Raw genomic sequence first — 20,340 nt, forward strand, 5'->3', positions numbered from 1 at the left:
CAGGTCCCAGGTGAGTTAGAAACAACTAGGGCTATGTGTACACTAGAGACTTACAGCGGCACGCTATCAGCGTAATTAAACCATCTCAAATGAGCAGCGGCAGCTATGTGGGCGGGAGAGCATCATCATGAGATAGGCTTAAAAATAATAAATTTTGGATTCTTTTAATCTGCCTTCTTTTTTGAGCCTTAAGGTTTGTTTTCAAGCATTTCTCTACAACCAGGGGCTAGAAACTTACTTTTCTTTTAATGAAAGCTGAGATTCTCACATAATCAAATGAATCCAGGATCTGGAGCTTTAAGAAAAACATTAAATACCATGAGACTTGTGATAACATAGTGAGCGTTGGCAACACTGTGTTAGTGGCCATAAATATATCAGAATTACAAACATAACAAATTTAAATTTATCAGTGATTCTAGAAGAATATGCAGATTACATATTTATTAATAGCTCTTACGTAATGTTAGACAATTGATGTTGAATGTCCTCTGACTCCCTCATGCTAATTTTGTTTGATCCTTAAAGAAGACAAGATCTTGGTAATCCCAAAGTGAATCCCACAGCTGACAAATGACAAGGGGAAATCTTGCAAAGCCCTTTGTCTTTATCTTTCACTAAATGTGTGTTTGAAGATAGAACTGTTTAATGTGCAGCTATTGGAATTTCAAGTAATAAGACACATGCAACACTGTGCACTAGGAGAATGAGACTGGGCTTTACAGGAAGTCAGAGTGGTACTGTAGTGGGAATTGCTGTTTTCTTGTTGTCCTCTATTTAAGAACAGCTTTATACTTCCAACCCAACTCTTATTTCCTTCACAAATCAATGATACAAGATATTAACCTAATTAAAGTGTACAGGCAATGTTAGGATTGATTTTTAGGTAGAGCTGGTTGAAAAAGTTTTTGACCAAAAATTTTACTTTAGAAAATGCAGTTTACTGAAATGGAAACATTTTTGCAAACACATGTTGAAATAGAAAATTATAATAAGGTAAAAATGTTTCATTTTGACTCATTTCATTTCAACATTTATTATTACCATAATTTATTATGATCATATATTACGTTATTTTATATTGCTTCAACATTTTTGAAATGAAGTGATTCAGTGCTACTGAAACTAAATATTTGAATAGCTCGGTAATCAGAATTTGTTTGGAATTTTCATTCTGCAATAAATATTAAAATTTTCAGCTTTTCTTTCTGATTTGGAATGAAAATACATTTTGACAAGTGACAATTTTCCATGGAACAGAAATTCTGTTTTCCAACCAGCTGTAATTTTATGGAGAGCAAACTTAAATTGTGAAATGTCAGACAATGGAAGTGTTGTCTGCCAGCTAGAGACTAGAGGGTCTAGAATGAGTGGGTTTATCCAAGTAACATGCCTCCCAGTTCATAGCTGGACATGCTGTCCCACCAACACAGTGAGAATTAAATCAGAATCCTGGTGGTCCAGAGGGGTGACTGGTCAATACAAGCCAAGAAGATTCTTCCCGCTGATTAGCTTCTTCTAGTTTATGCTATGTTTTTTTTCTCAGTGGGGACTCATTCTTCATACATCATAGTAATATTCTGCTGATTTTATGATTCAGTAATCTCATGGTTTAAAGTTCATTGCTGGCTAAAAGGCATGCAATTTTTTTTTAAAGTTATTGAAGTAGGGGTTTTTAAATCATGATTATGAATGCTAAGAAGGCATTTACCCTTTTGTCGCATATGTTAGGTGTAGTTGGTTGTTTCTAAAACATAATCAGGTGTTGCTTGGGTCAAATGGAAATACCTGAATGGGTATATATTTACAGGTTGTATATAATTGAATTAGCAATGTAGGCTTTCAACTTTGCCATCAGTTTAACTCCATCTTTCTTGAAAAACGTGTCAATAACCTCTTTACTTTAAGCAAGTCCTTAATTTTAGCTAATGGACAGTTGTATTTACTGACTGTGACCTGCTCTGGTTTTGCTTTATCTTTTATAGGAGCCAAGATCTTGATAATCTAAAAAAAAATCCCACAACTCACACAGATGACAAGGGGTAAGTCTTGGAAGCATCTCGGTTTCTATTTTTCTGATGCAGGTGGTAGTGTATAATTATTGGAGTTTGAAAAAAGACTAATATTAAAATCCATAAAGTCTTTAAAGGACTAAAAAGTAGCACCGGCTGTTCATTCTAATGCCATCCTGTACTTCTGAAAATAATAGCAATGATGAAATAACACTTATGCACTATTAACTAATCAGTCAGCACCCAGATGCTGGAACTAGGGATGATGGGGGTTCTGCTGTACCCCTGGCTTGAAGTGGTTTCCATTATATATAGGGTTTACGGTTTGGTTCAATGGCTCTCAGCACTCTCACTACACAAATTTTTCCAGCACCCCAGCCCAGGAGGGTGTGTGTGTGTGTGTGAGAATCATTGGCAATCTCCATGCATGTTTATAGCTGCCTCAGAGTTCATCAGTATCCAGTACAACTTCCTATGTAACTTTAGATATATTTTGTAGGGGATTAAACAAAATTTTGAAGAACTCAGAATAGCTGTGTTTGCCAGAGACAGAGCAGAGTTAAGCAGTTAATAAATTGCCCCACATTCTAAAGGGACTGACTTGTGTGTTGGACCTCAATTTCAATAGAGAGAGATTCAGACCAAGGTCCTTGTTGTCCATAAACCGTTTTAGGAATGAGCTAAAGCAGGAAGCTGCCACACTACTTTGCTAGTAGGAGCTACACAATGATCTCCAAACTTAGGACCAGTTTCAGAGTAGCAGCTGTGTTAGTCTGTATTCGCAAAAAGAAAAGGAGTACTTGTGGCACCTTAGAGACTAACAAATTTATTTGAGCATAAGCTTTCATGAGCTACAGCTCACTTCATCGGATGCATTCAGTGGAAAATACAGTGAGGAGATTTATTTACACAGAGAACATGAAACAATGGGTATTACCATAGACACTGTAAGGAGAGTGATCATTTAAGATGAGCTAATACCAGCAGGAGAGCGGGGGGTGGGGTGGGGGCGGGAGCCTTTTGCAGTGATAATCAAGGTGGGCCATTTCCAGCAGTTGACAAGAACGTCTAAGGAACAGTTTGGGGGTGTGTGTGTGTGAAATAAACACGGGGAAATAGTTTTACTTTCTGTAATGACCCATCCACTCCCAGTCTCTATTCAAGCCTAAGTTAATTGTATCCAGTTTGCAAATTAATTCCAATTCAGCAGTGTCTCGTTGGAGTCTTTTTTTGAAGTTTTTTTGTTGAAGAATTGTCACTTTTAGGTCTCTAATCGAGTGACCAGAGAGATTGAAGTGTTCTCTGACTGGTTTTTGAATGTTATAATTCTTGACGTCTGATTTGTGTCCATTTATTCTTTTACGTAGAGACTGTCCAGTTTGGCCAATGTATATGGCAGAGGGGCATTGCTGGCACATGATGGCATATATCCCATTGGTGGATGTGCAGGTGAATGAGCCTCTGATAGTGTGGCTGATGTAATTAGGCCCTATGATGGCGTTCCCTGAATAGATATGTGGACACAGTTGGCAACGGGCTTTGTTGCTAGGATAGGTTCCTGGGTTAGTGGTTTTGTTGTGTGGTGTGTGGTTGCTGGTGAGTATTTGCTTCAGGTTGGGGGGCTGTCTGTAAGCAAGGACTGGCCTGTCTCCCAAGATCTGTGAGAGTAATGGGTCGTCCTTCAGGATAGGTTGTAGATCCTTGAGGATGCGTTGGAGAGGTTTTAGTTGGGGGCTGAAGGTGATGGCTAGTGGCGTTCTGTTATTTTCTTTGTTGGGCCTGTCCTGTAGTAGGTGACTTCTGGGTACTCTTCTGGTTCTGTCAATCTGTTTCTTCACTTCAGCAGGTGGGTATTGTAGTTGTAAGAATGCTTAATAGAGATCTTGTAGGTGTTTGTCTCTGTCTGAGGGGTGGGAGCAAATGCGGTTGTATCGTAGAGCTTGGCTGTAGACAATGGATCGTGTGGTGTGATTTGGGTGAAAGCTGGAGGCATGTAGGTAGAAATACTGGTCAGTAGGTTTCCGGTATAGGGTGGTGTTTATGTGACCATCGCTTATTAGCATGGTAGTGTCCAGGAAGTGGATCTCTTGCGTGGACTGGTCCAGGCTGAGGTTGATGGTGGGATGGAAATTGTTGAAATCATGGTGGAATTCCTCAAGGGCTTCTTTTCCATGGGTCCAGATGATGAAGATGTCATCAATGTAGTGCAAGTAGAGTAGGGGCATTAGGGGACGAGAGCTGAGGAAGCATTGTTCTAAGTCAGCCATAAAAACGTTGGCATACTGTGGGGCCATGTGGGTACCCATAGCAGTGCCGCTGATTTGAAGGTATACATTGTCCCCAAATGTGAAATAGTTATGGGTGAGGACAAAGTCACAAGTTCAGTCACCAGGTTTGCCGTGACATTATCGGGGATACTGTTCCTGACGGCTTGTAGTCCATCTTTGTGTGGAATGTTGGTGTAGAGGACTTCTACATCCATAGTGGTCAGGATGGTGTTTTCAGGAAGATCACCGATGGATTGTAGTTTCCTCAGGAAGTCAGTGGCATCTCGAAGATAGCTGGGCGTGCTGGTAGCGTAGGGCCTGAGGAGGGAGTCTATGTAGCCAGACAATCCTGCTGTCAGGGTGCCAATGCCTGAGATGATGGGGCTTCCAGGATTTCCAGGTTTATGGATCTTGGGTAGCAGATAGAATACCCCTGGTCGGGGTTCCAGGGGTGTGTCTGTGCGGATTTGTTCTTGTGCTTTTTCAGGGAGTTTCTTGAGCAAATGCTGTAGTTTCTTTTGGTAACTCTCAGTGGGATCAGAGGGTAATGGCTTATAGAAAGTGGTATTGGAGAGCTGCCTAGCAGCCTCTTGTTCATATTCCGACCTATTCATGATGACGACGCCACCTCCTTTGTCAGCCTTTTTGATTATGATGTTGTTTCTGAGGCTGTGGATGGCATTGTGTTCTGCATGGCTGAGGTTATGGGGCAAGTGATGCTGCTTTTCCACAATTTCAGCCCGTGCACGTCGGCGGAAGCACTCTGTGTAGAAGTCCAGTCTGTTGTTTTGACCTTCAGGAGGAGTCCACCCAGAATCCTTCTTTGTAGTCTTGGTAGGAAGGTCTCTGTGGATTAGTATGTTGTTCAGAGGTGTGTTGGAAATACTCCTTGAGTCGGAGACGTCGAAAATAGGATTCTAGGTCACCACAGAACTGTATCATGTTCATGGGGGTGGAGGGGCAGAAGGAGAGGCCCCGAGATAGGACAGATTCTTCTGCTGGGCTAAGAGTATGGTTGGATAGATTAACAATATTGCTGGGTGGGTTAAGGGAACCACTGTTGTGGCCTCTTGTGGCATGTAGTAGTTTAGATAGTTTAGTGTCCTTTTTCTTTTGTAGAGAAGCAAAGTGTGTGTTGTAAATGGCTTGTCTAGTTTTTGTAAAGTCCAGCCATGAGGAAGTTTGTGTGGAAGGTTGGTTTTTTATGAGAGTATCCAGTTTTGAGAGCTCATTTTTAATCTTTCCCTGTTTGCTGTAGAGGATGTTGATCAGGTGGTTCCGCAGTTTCTTTGAGAGCGTGTGGCACAAGCTGTCAGAATAGTCTGTGTGGTATGTAGATTGTAATGGATTTTTTACCTTCAGTCCTTTTGGTGTGATGTCCATCTGTTTGCATTTGGAGAGGAAGATGTCTGTCTGTATCTGTATGAGTTTTTTCATGAAGTTGATAGATTTCCACTCCATACCACTCCCATTATTTTACCCCCCCTTCCCCCACAGTCTGGGCATAGTTATAACTCCCTGAGCATCAGTGCTACCATATCCAGTCCAAATTTTAATTTAAAGGGAAATGTAGCTTTCACATTGAGCCAGAGTCTGAGAGACACTGAGGCCTGGAACTACAAAGGTAGTTAAGTGTTTAAATTCCAGTTTTAAGCTCCACTGTGATCCACAAAACTCCTGCTGAACCCTGTAGATGCCTAAACTTGCTCAGTGCCTAAATTTTCAGGGTAGAAGATTTCTGCCTTTTGTCATGCACACTGCCACTTCTCTCTAGGTACCCAGATACCATCGCCCACCTAAGCCTCAGAGCGATCCACGAACTGGGGAAAGATAGGCATCCTCCACCTAATTTGTGTGCAGGGCCCAATCTGGTAGGTGTGCTCAGAGGCTGCCTACGGGATCAAGTCCCATTCAAAATCTAGAAGGAGATGGAGGTCATGATGCTCACCTTATAATGTTTAGCTTAGTGGTTAGAGCACTCACCTAGGATGTGGGAGGCCCCGGTTTAATTCCCCCTCTCCTGCCCAGCAGAGGAAGACACAGGATTTGAACAGGGATCCCCCACCTCTCAGGTGAGTGCTCTAACCACTGAGAGGTGGGATATTCTGATGTGGGGTTCCCTCAGTCTCTCCAGTTGAAGCTGTTCCTCTGTGGTAAAAAGTCATTGGAGCAGGAGGACTGGACACTAGGTCTCCTGTCTCCCAGGTGGGTGCCCCAACAACTACTGGACATTCTGTCTCTGGACCAGTAACTAATTATTTGTTCACAGTGAATATCCACAGCATCACAATACTTAAGTCCCTTTGTGGATCTGGGCCTGCATGTCACTGACACAACTGGAAGTTGAGGTGCTCAGTGACTCTTAGGAAGCATCCATCTTTTTGCAGGATTAAGCTACTATGAGTAGACTCAGTTAACTATGTTCCCCTTTGCAGGCTGAACTGTGTGAGAGACCTCCACATCAAAGTGAAATCCATACTAGCATCTTCTTGGTCCACAAAGAACAACTTTAAAAAACAAGCTAAAAAAGAAGTTTGTAGTCAGAGCTAACTGGCTAGTTGGAGTGAAGTTAACTTTATGGTTTTACTCCCCACCTGCAGCCCTAGAAAGGATCTATCCTTTTGTTGTACTGGTTACAACTGATTACACATTGTTCCATTTTTTTCAAGTCAGTAGAGAAGGAGAGAGTTATTTAAAGTCAAAATAAAGTTCTGTATTAAAATTCAGCTACTTGTTTAATCTTACTTGTAAAAGTGAAAGTGTTTCTCTATATTTAAACTGTAATTGTGTTGTATTTGTAATACAGTCATGTGTTATGGTTTAATTCTTCATATTAATTTAAGGAAGGTGGTATTAAAATACTTCACAACATAAGATGATTAGCACAGCTTTAAATCTACCATAATTTATTGGTATAATAATTTAATAGAATAAGTGGAAAAAATTAATGTTTTTAATCTATTTTTGTTAGTTTTTAAATGCTTACATTTTTAGTCCAAGGATGGAAATTTAAATAAAGCCTCAGTCAACATATATGACAGTAGATCACTTCTGTCATTCCAAAAAACACACTAACTGGACAAATGTATATTTATTCAGAAGTTCCTTAGCAGAATGCAAGCTTCCTTAATTTTAGTGTTTACAATATTTCTTATCTTTGTGAACTAATGCTAGAAACAGAAATCTATGCCCTAGAAGACTGTGAATTAATGTCAGAATTCTTCAGACACTTCATTTCTTTTTTCACTGGCACATATAATGTAGAGTAGGAATCTAAATCTAAATGATAGTTTTCATATATTTAGATCCACAAAAGGGAACACTTCTGTGGGAAGCATCAGAATTTTTCCTCTTGCAAATGGAAAATTAAGCATATTTTTGTGACTATCAATAACAATTTGGCATAACTATTTGTGAACTATTAACAAACTTATTCAGTATGCATTATTTCCTGGGGAATGTGCATGTTTTTCTTCATTTTTTAAACAGAAATCCTACTTATATCCAATTTTATAATCAAGCAGAATATTTTAACATCACTCTATTTTTGTTGTTTCACAGAGGAAAAGACCTTGATGATCTCACTGCTGTAAATACTGCTGCACAGAAAAATAAGAGGCAAGGCCTGTAGTGAGGTTTCTCGCATATTGTAAAAGGGTTTGTAGTTGGGTAGCTGCTTAAGTGTGAGTCTTGTTATTGAGGGTTTATTTCAGTAAATGTGGTTACAGGCGTCAAAACTAACAACAATTAATTGACTTGGTCTACGTTATTAAAGTAAAACCCATGTTAATTTCTTTTTAACTTCCAAATAAATACAAGATAGTAAACGGAAATAATTCAATGTAGATATTACAAAGGATTTTATTTTCTATTATTGAAACTCAAACTGCTCAGCATACATCTGCTTTAATAAATAATAAAGATGGAGGACTCTCTCCTGGAAAGCAGTGTTTGTCAGGCAACCAGGACAATGGTGCAGTGTAGTCAGCAATCTCTTACTTGTGGAAAAATTCTATGCTTTTTCCTTTTTAAAATGCAAGTCCATCCTTATAGCTAATTTATAGTTGAATTGAAAATTTTGACTAACACTGAGGTATATTTCATTTTCATAGAGGCCAAGATCTTGACGATCGCATTGAGGTAAAGGCTCCTGTGGAGCAAAATAAAAATCGGTAAGACTTAATTCATAGCGTGGTCTTACAGTCTTTGAAAATTAAAATGGTTTGTAGTGGTGGAGCATTTTCCTGTGCAGTACTGTGCATGGGAATGTTCCTTACCAATGTAAGCATGTCAAAGTTTCAGATCTTTAGAAAGACATATGAATTTATTTATAAATTTGCCTAATATAATTAATATATAGCTGTATTTATTTATTTTTTTTAAAAGTCAGAACACATTACTCCCTTAGTGCATGCAAATGTCTTGGTGTCACAAAGAAGTACTTGTAGGTGTATTAAGGTGTTTGATAGTTTAAAGCATACATCAGTGCTTCTAGGGTTCCTGGTCACTTGAGCTGTTGAAGTCTTGATTCATTTAAAAGCGGCCAAGAGTCCTGTGGCACCTTATAGACTAACAGTCATATTGGAGCATAAGCTTTCGTGGGTGTGCATCCAATGAAGTGGGTATTCACCCACGAAAGCTTATGCTCCAATACGTCTGTTAGTCTATAAGGTGCCACAGGACTCTTGGCCGCTTTTACAGATCCAGACTAACACGGCGACCCCTCAGATGCTTGATTCATTTAATGTAACTAAATTTAGCAGTCAGTCTTTCAGGGAAAACATTCATGGTATTTTGTTTTCATTTAGAGAGAATCCTTCATTAAACTTTATATCTGAATGGAACCCTCTCCCACCTCCCACTCTAAATATTTAAGAAGAATTAGTCATTTCAGTAAATTAATAATTTCAATCCTTTTCTTAAAATAGAGGTGTTCACATCACAAAAGTCCCTATCAAGATACTACCCTGGCTAGCAGTCTCATCAGAGAGGCAAGGACTGAAAGTATACAGAGAATCAACTTCTCTCTCAGCTCTTAAAGTAGTTCTGCCACATCAAGGTTGAGGCACAATGGAGGTTACTGCTTCATGCTACATGCTGTGCATGTAAAACACTGAAATGGAGGAAGATTCATTTAGTGGCGAATCCAGACCTTGGCAATCTCACTGCAACAAATCAAACAGCAGGCAAAATAACCAGTGTTCAGGCTCCTGGTTATCACTTTCTCTCTGAATTTAACTTTTGGCAGAGCTGTAGCTTTTGACATACGGTTATAGTCGCCTTTTGTTTGAGCTTCACTGTTTAAAAAAAATCACGAATATTGTTAGTAGTTCCTATTTAAATCACTGCATTAGGTTGATGAGGTTAAGTTTATGCTCTGTAGAATGTCCTGTTTACAGCCATGAAAACTCTAGGAAACTGGGATATGTATACAGGAATCCTGGTGCTGCTTTGTGTGTCTATCTAGCAGCTAGCTAGTCATTTCTAATGCACCCATCACCGTATTACACCAAAACATGTTCTTTGGACCCTGTTTTCCATGTGGCTTGTTCTGAACTGAAATAAAACTCTAGTTTTAAAAAAAATTAACCCCAATATTGATTCCTTATTTTTTGTTGTTAAAAATCTGTGTATCTGTTCTGTGCTGGTATTTTTAAAGTCCCCATTTAAAATGTAATATGTATCCAAAAATCCATTGCCAACATTGCAGAAATACAGATAACATATAAAAACCCCACAATCAACACAGCAATTTGACAGTAGAAATGAAAACTATTAATGGGAACCTTACAGAGTTTGGCATTCAATTAATGAGAAAAACATTTAAAAGTTTGGACATGTATCCAAGTCTACAGAGGTCCCCAACAAGACCCATAGCCTTGTATCCCCACACAATCCCCTTGCCAGAACAGGTGTTGTGATAAACCTTCCTTTCCAACATCTCCATACCAAACTAGCTGCTGTTGTCATCTTGGCATGAGGTTCTATGGCCTTTTGGTGTCTTTAGTGGCCTCATTTTCAGATTCTCTGTGTGTATTTGTGCACCCTGTCTGGTGGACGCACAGCCTCTTTATCCCCCCACCCTCTCCAGCTCTCTCCCTCTTTCCCTGTTATCCTCATTCACAGATCCACAAGGGATTCTTCTTGCCCCTATCCTTGCTGACCGCATACCTGCAGATGTCTTGTTTTCGTGTGGGTAGTGGTCTTTATAGCTTTCACCCTCCTGATGTCTTCAGGGCAAGAGGGCTAGGTAGTAGCTCTTTATTAGCTTCTTCAAGGATTAGGGAGCATTCAGTGAGCCACCTGAAATGGCTGATAAGGACTCCCTGAAGTTATCAAGGAGGAGCAGTTGGTAAAAGCCACCAAGCTCCTTCCCCAGGTAAGTGACATCACTGGGCGTTGGACAGGTGGCGAGAGTGGATGTGCCAGGGAGTGGGCTTGGACAAAAGGATGGAGGTGTGTGATGACCAAACTAGAGCCAGTACTAGCTCCAGACAGAAAATAGACCCAAACTACTAAGATCAGTTTGGATGTGGGTCGTCTTCAGCTGAATAACTCTTTCCAAAGTTTAGGAGTTGGGGGGGTGAATAAAATGGTTCTTGTTTTGACCATCCTTTATTTGGAGGTCTTGGTCCAGTTGCCAATTAGTAAATGTCCACATCACAAAACCACCACCACAAGGCACTAATTGGCAACCTTGTCACCACTCTCATTAGAGTTGCCAGGGACTGTTTGGGGATGGACACTGAACAACTGGCTCACAACCTAGAGATGGTCCCTCCAGGTCACCATAGAAGGTATATGAGAAAACTTGCATGGTTGCTGCCCCCACAGCTTGAGATGTCTGGGGGCACGCAGAAGGATTTAGTCTGCTGGACTGTCAATCTGCCATATTTCATGGCTTCTAAATTCACACCCTTTTTTAAAAAAAAAGGAAAGAAAAAACATCTCCTGTTCACTTTCTAATGTTAGTAACACAGGGCCACATTCAGGCGTCACTGAAAGTGGTCTAACTGTGCATGATTTAAAAATATACTTTGTGTCATAAATCTTTGTCTTGTCCTTGGTTTATTTTAGGACAACTGAGCAACCCTCTGATTCTGCTAATGCTCCAAATAACCGATCTGACACAAACTACTTTTATGACAACAGAGGATCCAGGTGCTGTAGTCAATGAGTTACAAAGTTTAAATAAATGAATAATGCCTCAAGCACTCTTCCTTACACAAAATCCAGGTGAACAGGCTTTATGTGCAGAAGTTCCATAGAGACTGGAATCCTCCCACCAGCCTGTGGAGTGGCAAGGAAAACAAAGGATATATTTACTGGGGTTGTGCCCTTACACTCTCTGCCCCACCCAGAGACCTCCTTCCATGCTGCTATGGACAGAACCTCCAGGTCACACTGCTCCAAGGCATATGGTGGGCAGAGACACCGTGTGTCATCTCTCACCTTTCTCAGCAGAACTGTACTGAGTTTTCTGCCTTACAGGCCATGCACAGACTGAAGCAAAATAGATTTTTTTAAAAGATGCTTCCCTTTCAGTGCTGGAGTCTCTTCCTTTAGCTAGAATCTGTAACTACAGACACTTATATTGTAAATCTCAGTGAAAATTGACCAAATTTATATGCTGGATGCCTGGAAAAAGTACCAACTTGCCACTTATTGATGGGTAGCAGGAAAGCAGGTGAAAATAAGAAATAACATGTTTTTCTGCACAAAGTCATGACAGGATTATCAAATGATTAAAAACCTTTTGACAACAAATAAACAGTATATCATTCTGCCTGAATGAAAGAACATTCTGGATGAGGAATTGAAAGCCTCAGTGACATTTCTGTTTAAACATGAAAATGAGTATAGTCACTCTTCAAGAGCAAACAGCACAACCATATTACTAACACAGGGCTAGACTGTGCCTTTAAGCACAGTCCTGTGTAAGTGGCAGTCCATAACTTCACGTACCTAGGAGGAGTAAAGGGAAGGAACTGTGACTTTGAACCATAATTCCTTCACTCCTCCTCACTTGCTCCTTGTCAGGGAGGAGCGTGGAAGAATTCTGCTACTGACCTTTATCCAAAGCAGTTCAAGATGCCATTCAGTCCTGAGGAATGGGACGTGCATTGTGTCAGCTGGAGCCAAGGCTCCACCCATCCCTGCCCTCTCCACCCACTCCCTGCCTCTTGCTTAGAGGGGAAGAAAGAACCAGGTGTACAATCCCTGCTCTTCTTCCTACATCTGCAACAGGATGCTGAGGGTTCTTGCTTACTCTTACACTTGTGCATTGCCACATAGGCCTGGGTGACAATTTGGCCAAGAGTGAAAGGAAACATAACTTCAGGACTCAGAATAAATATTCAACACACACATTCATCAACATTTTGCAGCTGGCGTACAATTTCTCAGTTGTCATGGCTTTTGTAACATTGTGACTAGCTTTGAGTAGTGTAATGGAAACAAAACCATAATAAGCAGGCAAAGAGTGAGCTGCAGCATGTAGTGTTCCCTTTAAGCTTGACGGAATATGTACCCTTTACTGGGACTAGAAAACCAGATTAATTCATTAAAAGTATTGAAATGAAATGAAATGTCCTCATATGTTGTTCTATCTATTTTTACATAGTTAATTCTTCAGAAGAGTGCTAAGTACTTTGCTATAGGTACTAGACCAGGTAGCAACATGGCAAATTAAGGGGAGAGTGGCAGGATTGAAATTAAAAACAATTCTTCAGAATATGGAATTTCCAGGGGAAGGAGGATTAGATTTCATCCCAATGTTAATTATTTTTGTACATCTCTATTATATGTAGTGAATAGTTTCCTGCTATCATATGAAACAACATGCACTCAGTTGCTGACTGAGGGCCCAGAGTCCCCGGAACTTTGTGAGGGCAAGATTGGAGCCTAAAATAATCAGTGAAATTCAGGTTTAGGAATTATACTTGTTATTATTTACAGCCTCTCATAATTGTTTTGTATATAGTATAATTAATCTTTTTTTAAAGATGTAGTTATACATGTGTTTGTGTATTTCAGAAATAATACTTCAACCAGTTACTCAAGTCCAAAGAATAAAGTTGTGTACACAAGGACATACGAGGAGACTAGGTACGGGAAAGATTCGTCCAGGTATTTTTCTCTATAGTTTTTATTTATGCAATAGTTCTGAAAATATCAGTTTAAGCACGAACAATGTTATTTTCAGGCATAGTGCACCCAATATGAAAATTATGTTGAGTGCTGGATGCATAGTACATATAATGACATCTCCATCCCTGATTTAGTTTTAAAGTTTGAACTATCATAACATCCCAATATCAGATAGGGCAGCTTAATGTAAGGTAGTTGGAGAGCAGATTGGAGAGAAACAATTGGAACACCAAAGAGAAGTTCAGAGAGGCCAGGTACAACTGAAAAAAACAGATATAAAAATGCAGAGATGAACAGGAGACTCTGACTTATATGGATGTTTACACATGCATAGCAACCTCTCTGACTTGGCCACTTGTGATTAAAGTAAAGACCATGGCAAGCTAAATTCAGAACTGGTTTGTGGTGGCTTGGTGTAAAGCCAGGGTACAGGTTTCTCAGCAGAGGGACACTCACTGGAAAGAGGTTGCAATGATGCAATGCGACCACAGCCTCCCCTCAAAAGCCAACACAACCTGAAAAGTAGGTAGCACTAGATGCGTGAAGTGTTACGGTCATGCAGACTGTGGGATGCAGTTCATTGTATCCCTTTGGGGCAGCCTCTGCCACCTGGGCTACTGTGGAGTTTTCTAGTGAAAATTAGAGATGTCCTGCCATGGTGGAACTCCCATGAGAGTCTGGAAGTCTGTGGCACAGCTAGGCATGGAACCAGGATTTCCTGAGTCCCAATTAGTGCCTTAATCACAAACCCACCCTTACACTCTCTGAAAGAAGGCATCTAAGACAAGTAACCACTACTGTAAACTTATTTTTAACTGTATTATAAAATGGTGATACAAACTATGTAATTATTACTTTATGGTAATACCAATGTAGTCCTAAGGAAATAGGGTTATTAAATAAGTTCAGAAAAGTTCAAAAGCTGTGAATTTGCTTGGCAGGTTGACTTTCTTACCTGCCTCCCAACTGATGGTTATTGGTGTGCTCAGTGAAATTATTCTTGACAATAAAGTAGCCAGAACAAGCTCTGTTAAAAAACTGAACGTTTAGCTCCCCAAATAGTTAAATTTACTACCGTATTTCCTGTTCTCAGTATAAGGAGCTTTACAATTACTGTGGTAACTAGACATACCATTCTGTAATAAACAACTTTATATTTTAATGGTGCTCACTGTACTTCTAGGGATACATCACAATTTTAGCAAAAAATGATTGGCCAGTACTAAAAGGGCAGCTCTTCTAGCACTGGTAGAAAAACATGGCATTTCTCTGGGTCCTGATGCTTTTTCTAACAGATATGCTTCAGTTCAAACAGGAATTAATTCAGGGGAGTCCTCAGGCCTGGGTAATACAGGAGGTCAGACTAGATGATCATAGTGATCTCTTCTGACCTTATAACTGATCAATCTATAACATTTAGATCACATGCAGTAAAAATATCATTTTTCAGATTTTCCTTGATGGGTTTGTGATTTCAGTTTGAAATGCTAGGGAATTATAAAACAGCACAGCATAAAACTTGGCATTTAGTTTTAATTTACATTAAACTGAGATTTATTTTCTCAATTGAGTGTTAAAACAAAAAATGACAAAACTCATCTCTCAATTTATTTTTACCATGTGACCACTGGTTCGGGTATATGTTAGCATTTATGAAATGCACATTTTCAGGAAAGCCTTGAAAAGCCAAAAGTATTGCTTGCTAACTACGAATCATTCACTACATTACAGCAAATCACCCAATGATGCATATGAAGAAAAGGTCGCTGGAAAGTCTATCAAAACTGTTTACTCTACTTCTGATCGGTAAGTATCTATGAATAGTGCAGTGTGCTATCGAGGAACACTGACATTTTACAATAGCACCCATATCTACAGACAAACAAGCAGAGTGGAAGCCACCACAATCATGATCAGACTGTCTACTCAGACAGGCCTGCCTTTCAATGGAACCTTGCCATTTCCATGGCCTTGTGCTCTGCATTATAAGTTACATTACATTAGGGCTTGTCTGTACAAACAGTCAGTTTGCGACAAGCTGGGGTGCAAATCTACCTCAAACTAGCCTGCTGCACACTAACTGTTTGTGTAGATCCTCCTGCCATGCACTAAATGTTCCCTAGTGCCCTTTGATCAACAGATCCACACAGACAGTTAGTGCATGGCAGACTAACACGAAGTAGATTTATACCCCAGCCTGCCATGCCCTTAGTCTTGCCAGTGCTGACATTTACAATCTTTAATAAAACAATGGCCAGTGCTTTAGGTGATAGAGTTGGCTCTGAGCTTCTGTATATATCTACTTTTGGCAGATGTTGGTTTTGGACAATTCTCTTTGCTATAGTGGAGACAGAGTCTGTAATGAATAAATGTTTAGACCACAGAGATGGATAAATAGGCTGATGTGGGGGGTGGGAGGTGGTGTGCACTTAAAAGTTTTATTTGTAACAGTAGGTAAGATATTTCCAAGTACAGAGGGAATACCTGGTTAAATCAGTAATACCTTACCTATCAATAAAAATAAATTTTTAACTGTGCCCACTATTTTAAATTCAGATAATATTCACATTCCCATTATTTGGGAATAATCACATTCAGAAAAACTCATAATGAAAATAGGGCTAAAATGTGAATGTTTAGGGGTGTAGGTATGGATAGTCTTATAGAGCAAACAGCAGCAGTAAATGGGAATGGATACAGGAGCATAACAGTGTGTGGGTGTGAGCGAAATTAGTTCAATTTATGCAGCCAGCACAGCAGCAGCAGATGAGGATGTCTAGAGAAAAGATCGGGGACAATGACAAAAAAAAGAGAGAGAACTGAGAGGATGAGTTACTACAGAAAATTCTTTCCTGGGTATCTGGCTGGTGAATCTTGCCCATATGCTCAGGGTTTAGCTGATCGCCATATCTGGGGTCGGGAAGGAGTTTTCCTCCAGGGCAGATTGGAAGAGGCCCTGGAGGTTTTTCGCCTTCCTCTGTAGCATGGGGCACAGGTCACTTGCTGGAGGATTCTCTGCTCCTTGAAGTCTTTAAACCACAATTTGAGGACTTCGATAGCTCAGACATAGGTGAGAGGTTTATCGCAGGAGTGGGTGGGTGAGATTCTGTGGCCTGCATTGTGCAGGAGGTCAGACTAGATGATCATAATGGTCCCTTCTGACCGTAATATCTATGAATCTATGATCCAAACAGTACACATGTTAATTTGACGGCAATGAGAGCAGGAAACTGCTTCCGGCTGCTTCTGCACCAAAACTCAGTGCAAGATTGGGCACTTGACTGAGAGTCTAAATCCAACCATCAAGTTGCTGGGAATGCTTCTCTGAGACATTAAGTTCTCCTAATCACTAGCTTCCATCCCTGCTCCCTCCACTTAAGGTATGTCTGTACAGCAACTTCTTGAGCCAGAGTGCTAAAAATAGCAGTGTGGCTGTAGTGACATGGATGGTGGCTCAGGCCAGCTATCCGAGTACCATCTCGTTTGTGTGACCCCTCCAGGTACATATTCAGGCAGCTAGCCTGACCCACCACCCATGCTGTTGCAGCCACACTGCTATTTTAGTGTGCTATCTGGAGCAGAGATACTGTCTACCTGTGCTGAGCAACACCCTCCCAGCTACTGGGTACACTAGCGTACCTTACTGTGTACACTCCCAGGTAGCCAGCAACTTAATACGTTCTGACTGCTATTTAGAATCATTCAGCTCACCAAATAAGGCCAGTATTCTTGCTACCTGGTAAATGTATTAATCAGGTTGCCCATCCCTGCATTGCATACATCACTACCATTAATTAGAACATGGAATAGCGATGCATCATTATTACATTCCTGACTGATGTGCTGTATACTAATGGCCTTCCACAGTAATATACTAAATTAATCAGTTCTCCCGCTTGATTTCAATGGGGGCTGCTTTTCTGACAGTTGATGTTATATTATGTACACACAGGAGTATAATTGAAAAAGATATGTGTACATATTGCCGGAAGCCATTGGGCATAGATTCCAAAATGATCTTAGATGCCTTACAGATTTGCTGTCACTCAACTTGCTTCAAGGTAAGAAGGGGTTTCACTTCCTGCCATTAAATATAAATAAAAATATATCCTGAACAACATGAATTATATTACATATATCATAAAACAATGTGTAGGCCTTAGCACCTCTCCCTCCAGGAGCAGAACAGAGCCTGCACTGGGAGAGGGAAGTTTTTGCCTTGGCACCATGCACCTCTTTTTCCCCTCTTCCGGTCCTGTGGGTGGTGAGGGAACCAGCAGGGCTGCTTCAGATTTTCCCACCCACTAATCCTGCAAGAGAAGCCTTCAGTTGTATTGACTTGCAGTCTTATTCCCTACATGTCACAGAACCCTCCTATCACTCCTTTCTAGGAGGAGTTCAGGGGACATTAATTGTTAGGATGCTCTGGAAATCTTATGAAGGAGCTGTATTTTCCAGGGACTAGTAGGAGTTAGTGAGGCTGGGCAGTACAGCATAGGTAAAGTTACCCCTTTGGATGTGAACAGTTAGCCAAAATGTGGAATCTTGTGGGTTGTCTCTATTAGGAGAGAAATTGATGGTGGAATTAGATATTTCTTTCACGTAATCATGTTTATTTAGAATGTATGTGAAGTCCCATTTCCCTGAATACAGTAAGAATCAAGCAAGAGACAATTTCACTGCTCACAGTTCCAAGCTCTTTTCTAGTCAACGCTTTTAGTTTTTTCTCAGTGGCAAACTATCAGTGCTTCTGTGCCTGGTTCTTCCTTGCTGCCTTTTTTGGTCTCCTTTTGTGGTGTTTCTGAATGCACCTTCACCCTCGCTCTCGCACTCAGAGCTCAGTTTCTGTACCAGTCTTGCATGGCCTGTGTTTTGGGAAGTGAATCCTGTTGTTTCAGCTATCTATTTCATAAAGGTCAAGATTGTTAAACAGCACACTTATCTGAAACACCTTAGTGGAAAAGGGAATTAAGAATATTGGGGAGGAAAATCTACAGTTTGCAAGGCAAAAGGTACTGAACCTTGGGCACCGCATGAAAATAATAATTTGACTATGCTGATTAGGATTGCTATTCCTTGGAGAGATTGTGTTCAGTGACACTGAAATACTAGTGGCCGCAATTCTGTCCTTGGATGCTTACATGCTGAAACTTAAATAAATATTAGACAGATTTTTGGATGTGTTTTTACATAAGACTGTGCATATAATTATGTGTTAAAGTGTGAAGTGTGCAAAAGACCTCTGGAAGATCTGAAAGCAGGAGACAGCATTTGGATTTACAGAAATACTGTGCATTGTGAACCCTGCTATTTCAAAATTAAAGGTAAGTTGCAGGAAGATTACACTATAGCAGATTGGATTAAATGCTCTGTTTTCTCTCTCAAATTTCCAAAGTATCTTTCACAAAATGCAATACCATTTTTGTTTCAGTGATGGTTTCTGGTGACATCTGTCACACTGTCTAGAGTGGCTCACAGCCGTGAGTGCTCAGGGCATACTGTCAAGGAGCAGGGCAGAGACCCCAAACTAGTTGTATGTTCTATAATTAGATTGCACCAACCCAGTTACAAGTGTGAATTTCTAAGCATTATAACAATCTTACCATGGAGTCACAGACAGTCCTGTTGGGCAGTCCAGTCTATCTTGCCACCCATGCAAGCTGGACTTAGTGATACAGTAACTCTCCACTTAATGTCCTCTCACTTAACATTGTTTCGATCTTACGTTACCCTAAAACTTGGGCCGGGACTGCTACCCATAGGAACGGTAAGCCTAGCCCAAAGTCCCCTACCCATAGAAACCCTAATGCTAGGGAAGAGATGTCTACCCATAAGAACTCTAATGCTGGGGTGGGGATGCCTACCCATAGGAAGCCCAACCCTAGCACGGGGATGCCTACCCATAGTATCTGACCACTAAGTATCTGACCCCAATATCTCTTTACAACAATTCAATTGCCTTCATTTTTGTGTGTTTAGAAAGTGTTGATTGTCTATTTGCTGTGATGCTTCTACTCAGTCTTTTCTTTGTCTTGCAGAAAAATGGATCTACTAGTTTTGGCTTCCAGAAACTAGGATAAATACATCTTCCTAATAATTAAACCTATGTAAAATGTTTAATTTTTTTTGTTAAGACTGACATATTCTAAATATAATATTACTAAATAGTCACTATAGGAACATAGTCTGAGACTTAAAATGACTGTAAATACTTCCAGAGAGCAACAGAATGTATGGTTCAATATGTCCATCAGATGTGTGAAAGTTATTTCTACATGTGATTTAGCAAAAGTAGAAATGTATCATATGGAAGGACATATCTCTGCCTGTGAGTTTTGAAGGACCTGTCTTCTGTTTATCCAAAATATGCCTGGTAACAAATAAAGAGTTGTTATCTTTATATGCTATGTTTTTAACATTGATACATTTGTAATCAATGTGTTTTTGAAAACCAGTGGTCTTATGGTTATCCAGTACAGTTATAAAATGTATACTCTACATGACATTACTTTCTTATATACAGTATACACTTTTGCAAGGTGGTTATGCAAACACCTTGTGACTGCTAATTATAAAGAACATAAAAAGCACTTTTCTTGGCATAGAAAATATATTAAAGAAATTAAAAGAACTGTTCATTATTTGTCACAATACATCTGTTCACAAAGAGTCAGCAATATTCTGCATTATTCACTGAGAGTCATAAAGTAATTCAGTGATTTATTGAGCTACAGTGATAGGTTTTGGCTCCTGCATTCTGTCTTGGGATCTTTGCTTGATCTTTTACATCATTAACATTATTTGACATTATTAACATTAATTTTTTCTCCTTTGTATCTCAGCAAAAAATCATTGATCAAGTGTGACTATGAAAGAATACTTTTTTTTCAAAGGGGTAAAAAAAATAAAAA

General features: G+C 40.0%; 1 protein-coding gene across 1 annotated transcript in view; it reads left to right on the forward strand.

The window, feature by feature from the left end:
• The window catches only part of SCEL (sciellin), a 119,933-nt gene extending 99,935 nt beyond the window's left edge, over nucleotides 1–19,998 (forward strand). Inside the window, exons 13-21 of the mRNA XM_074944248.1 lie at nucleotides 1,986–2,042; nucleotides 7,841–7,897; nucleotides 8,392–8,451; nucleotides 11,357–11,440; nucleotides 13,316–13,387; nucleotides 15,161–15,235; nucleotides 17,382–17,490; nucleotides 18,651–18,753; nucleotides 19,468–19,998. Coding sequence (XP_074800349.1) covers nucleotides 1,986–2,042; nucleotides 7,841–7,897; nucleotides 8,392–8,451; nucleotides 11,357–11,440; nucleotides 13,316–13,387; nucleotides 15,161–15,235; nucleotides 17,382–17,490; nucleotides 18,651–18,753; nucleotides 19,468–19,484 — 634 coding nt within the window. The 3' untranslated portion in view covers nucleotides 19,485–19,998. The remainder of the gene's footprint in view (nucleotides 1–1,985; nucleotides 2,043–7,840; nucleotides 7,898–8,391; nucleotides 8,452–11,356; nucleotides 11,441–13,315; nucleotides 13,388–15,160; nucleotides 15,236–17,381; nucleotides 17,491–18,650; nucleotides 18,754–19,467) is intronic.
• The last annotated feature ends 342 nt before the right edge of the window (nucleotides 19,999–20,340 follow it).

This window comes from Natator depressus, chromosome 1 (assembly GCF_965152275.1).
Source record: "Natator depressus isolate rNatDep1 chromosome 1, rNatDep2.hap1, whole genome shotgun sequence".
NCBI classification, from domain to species: Eukaryota; Metazoa; Chordata; order Testudines; family Cheloniidae; genus Natator; species Natator depressus.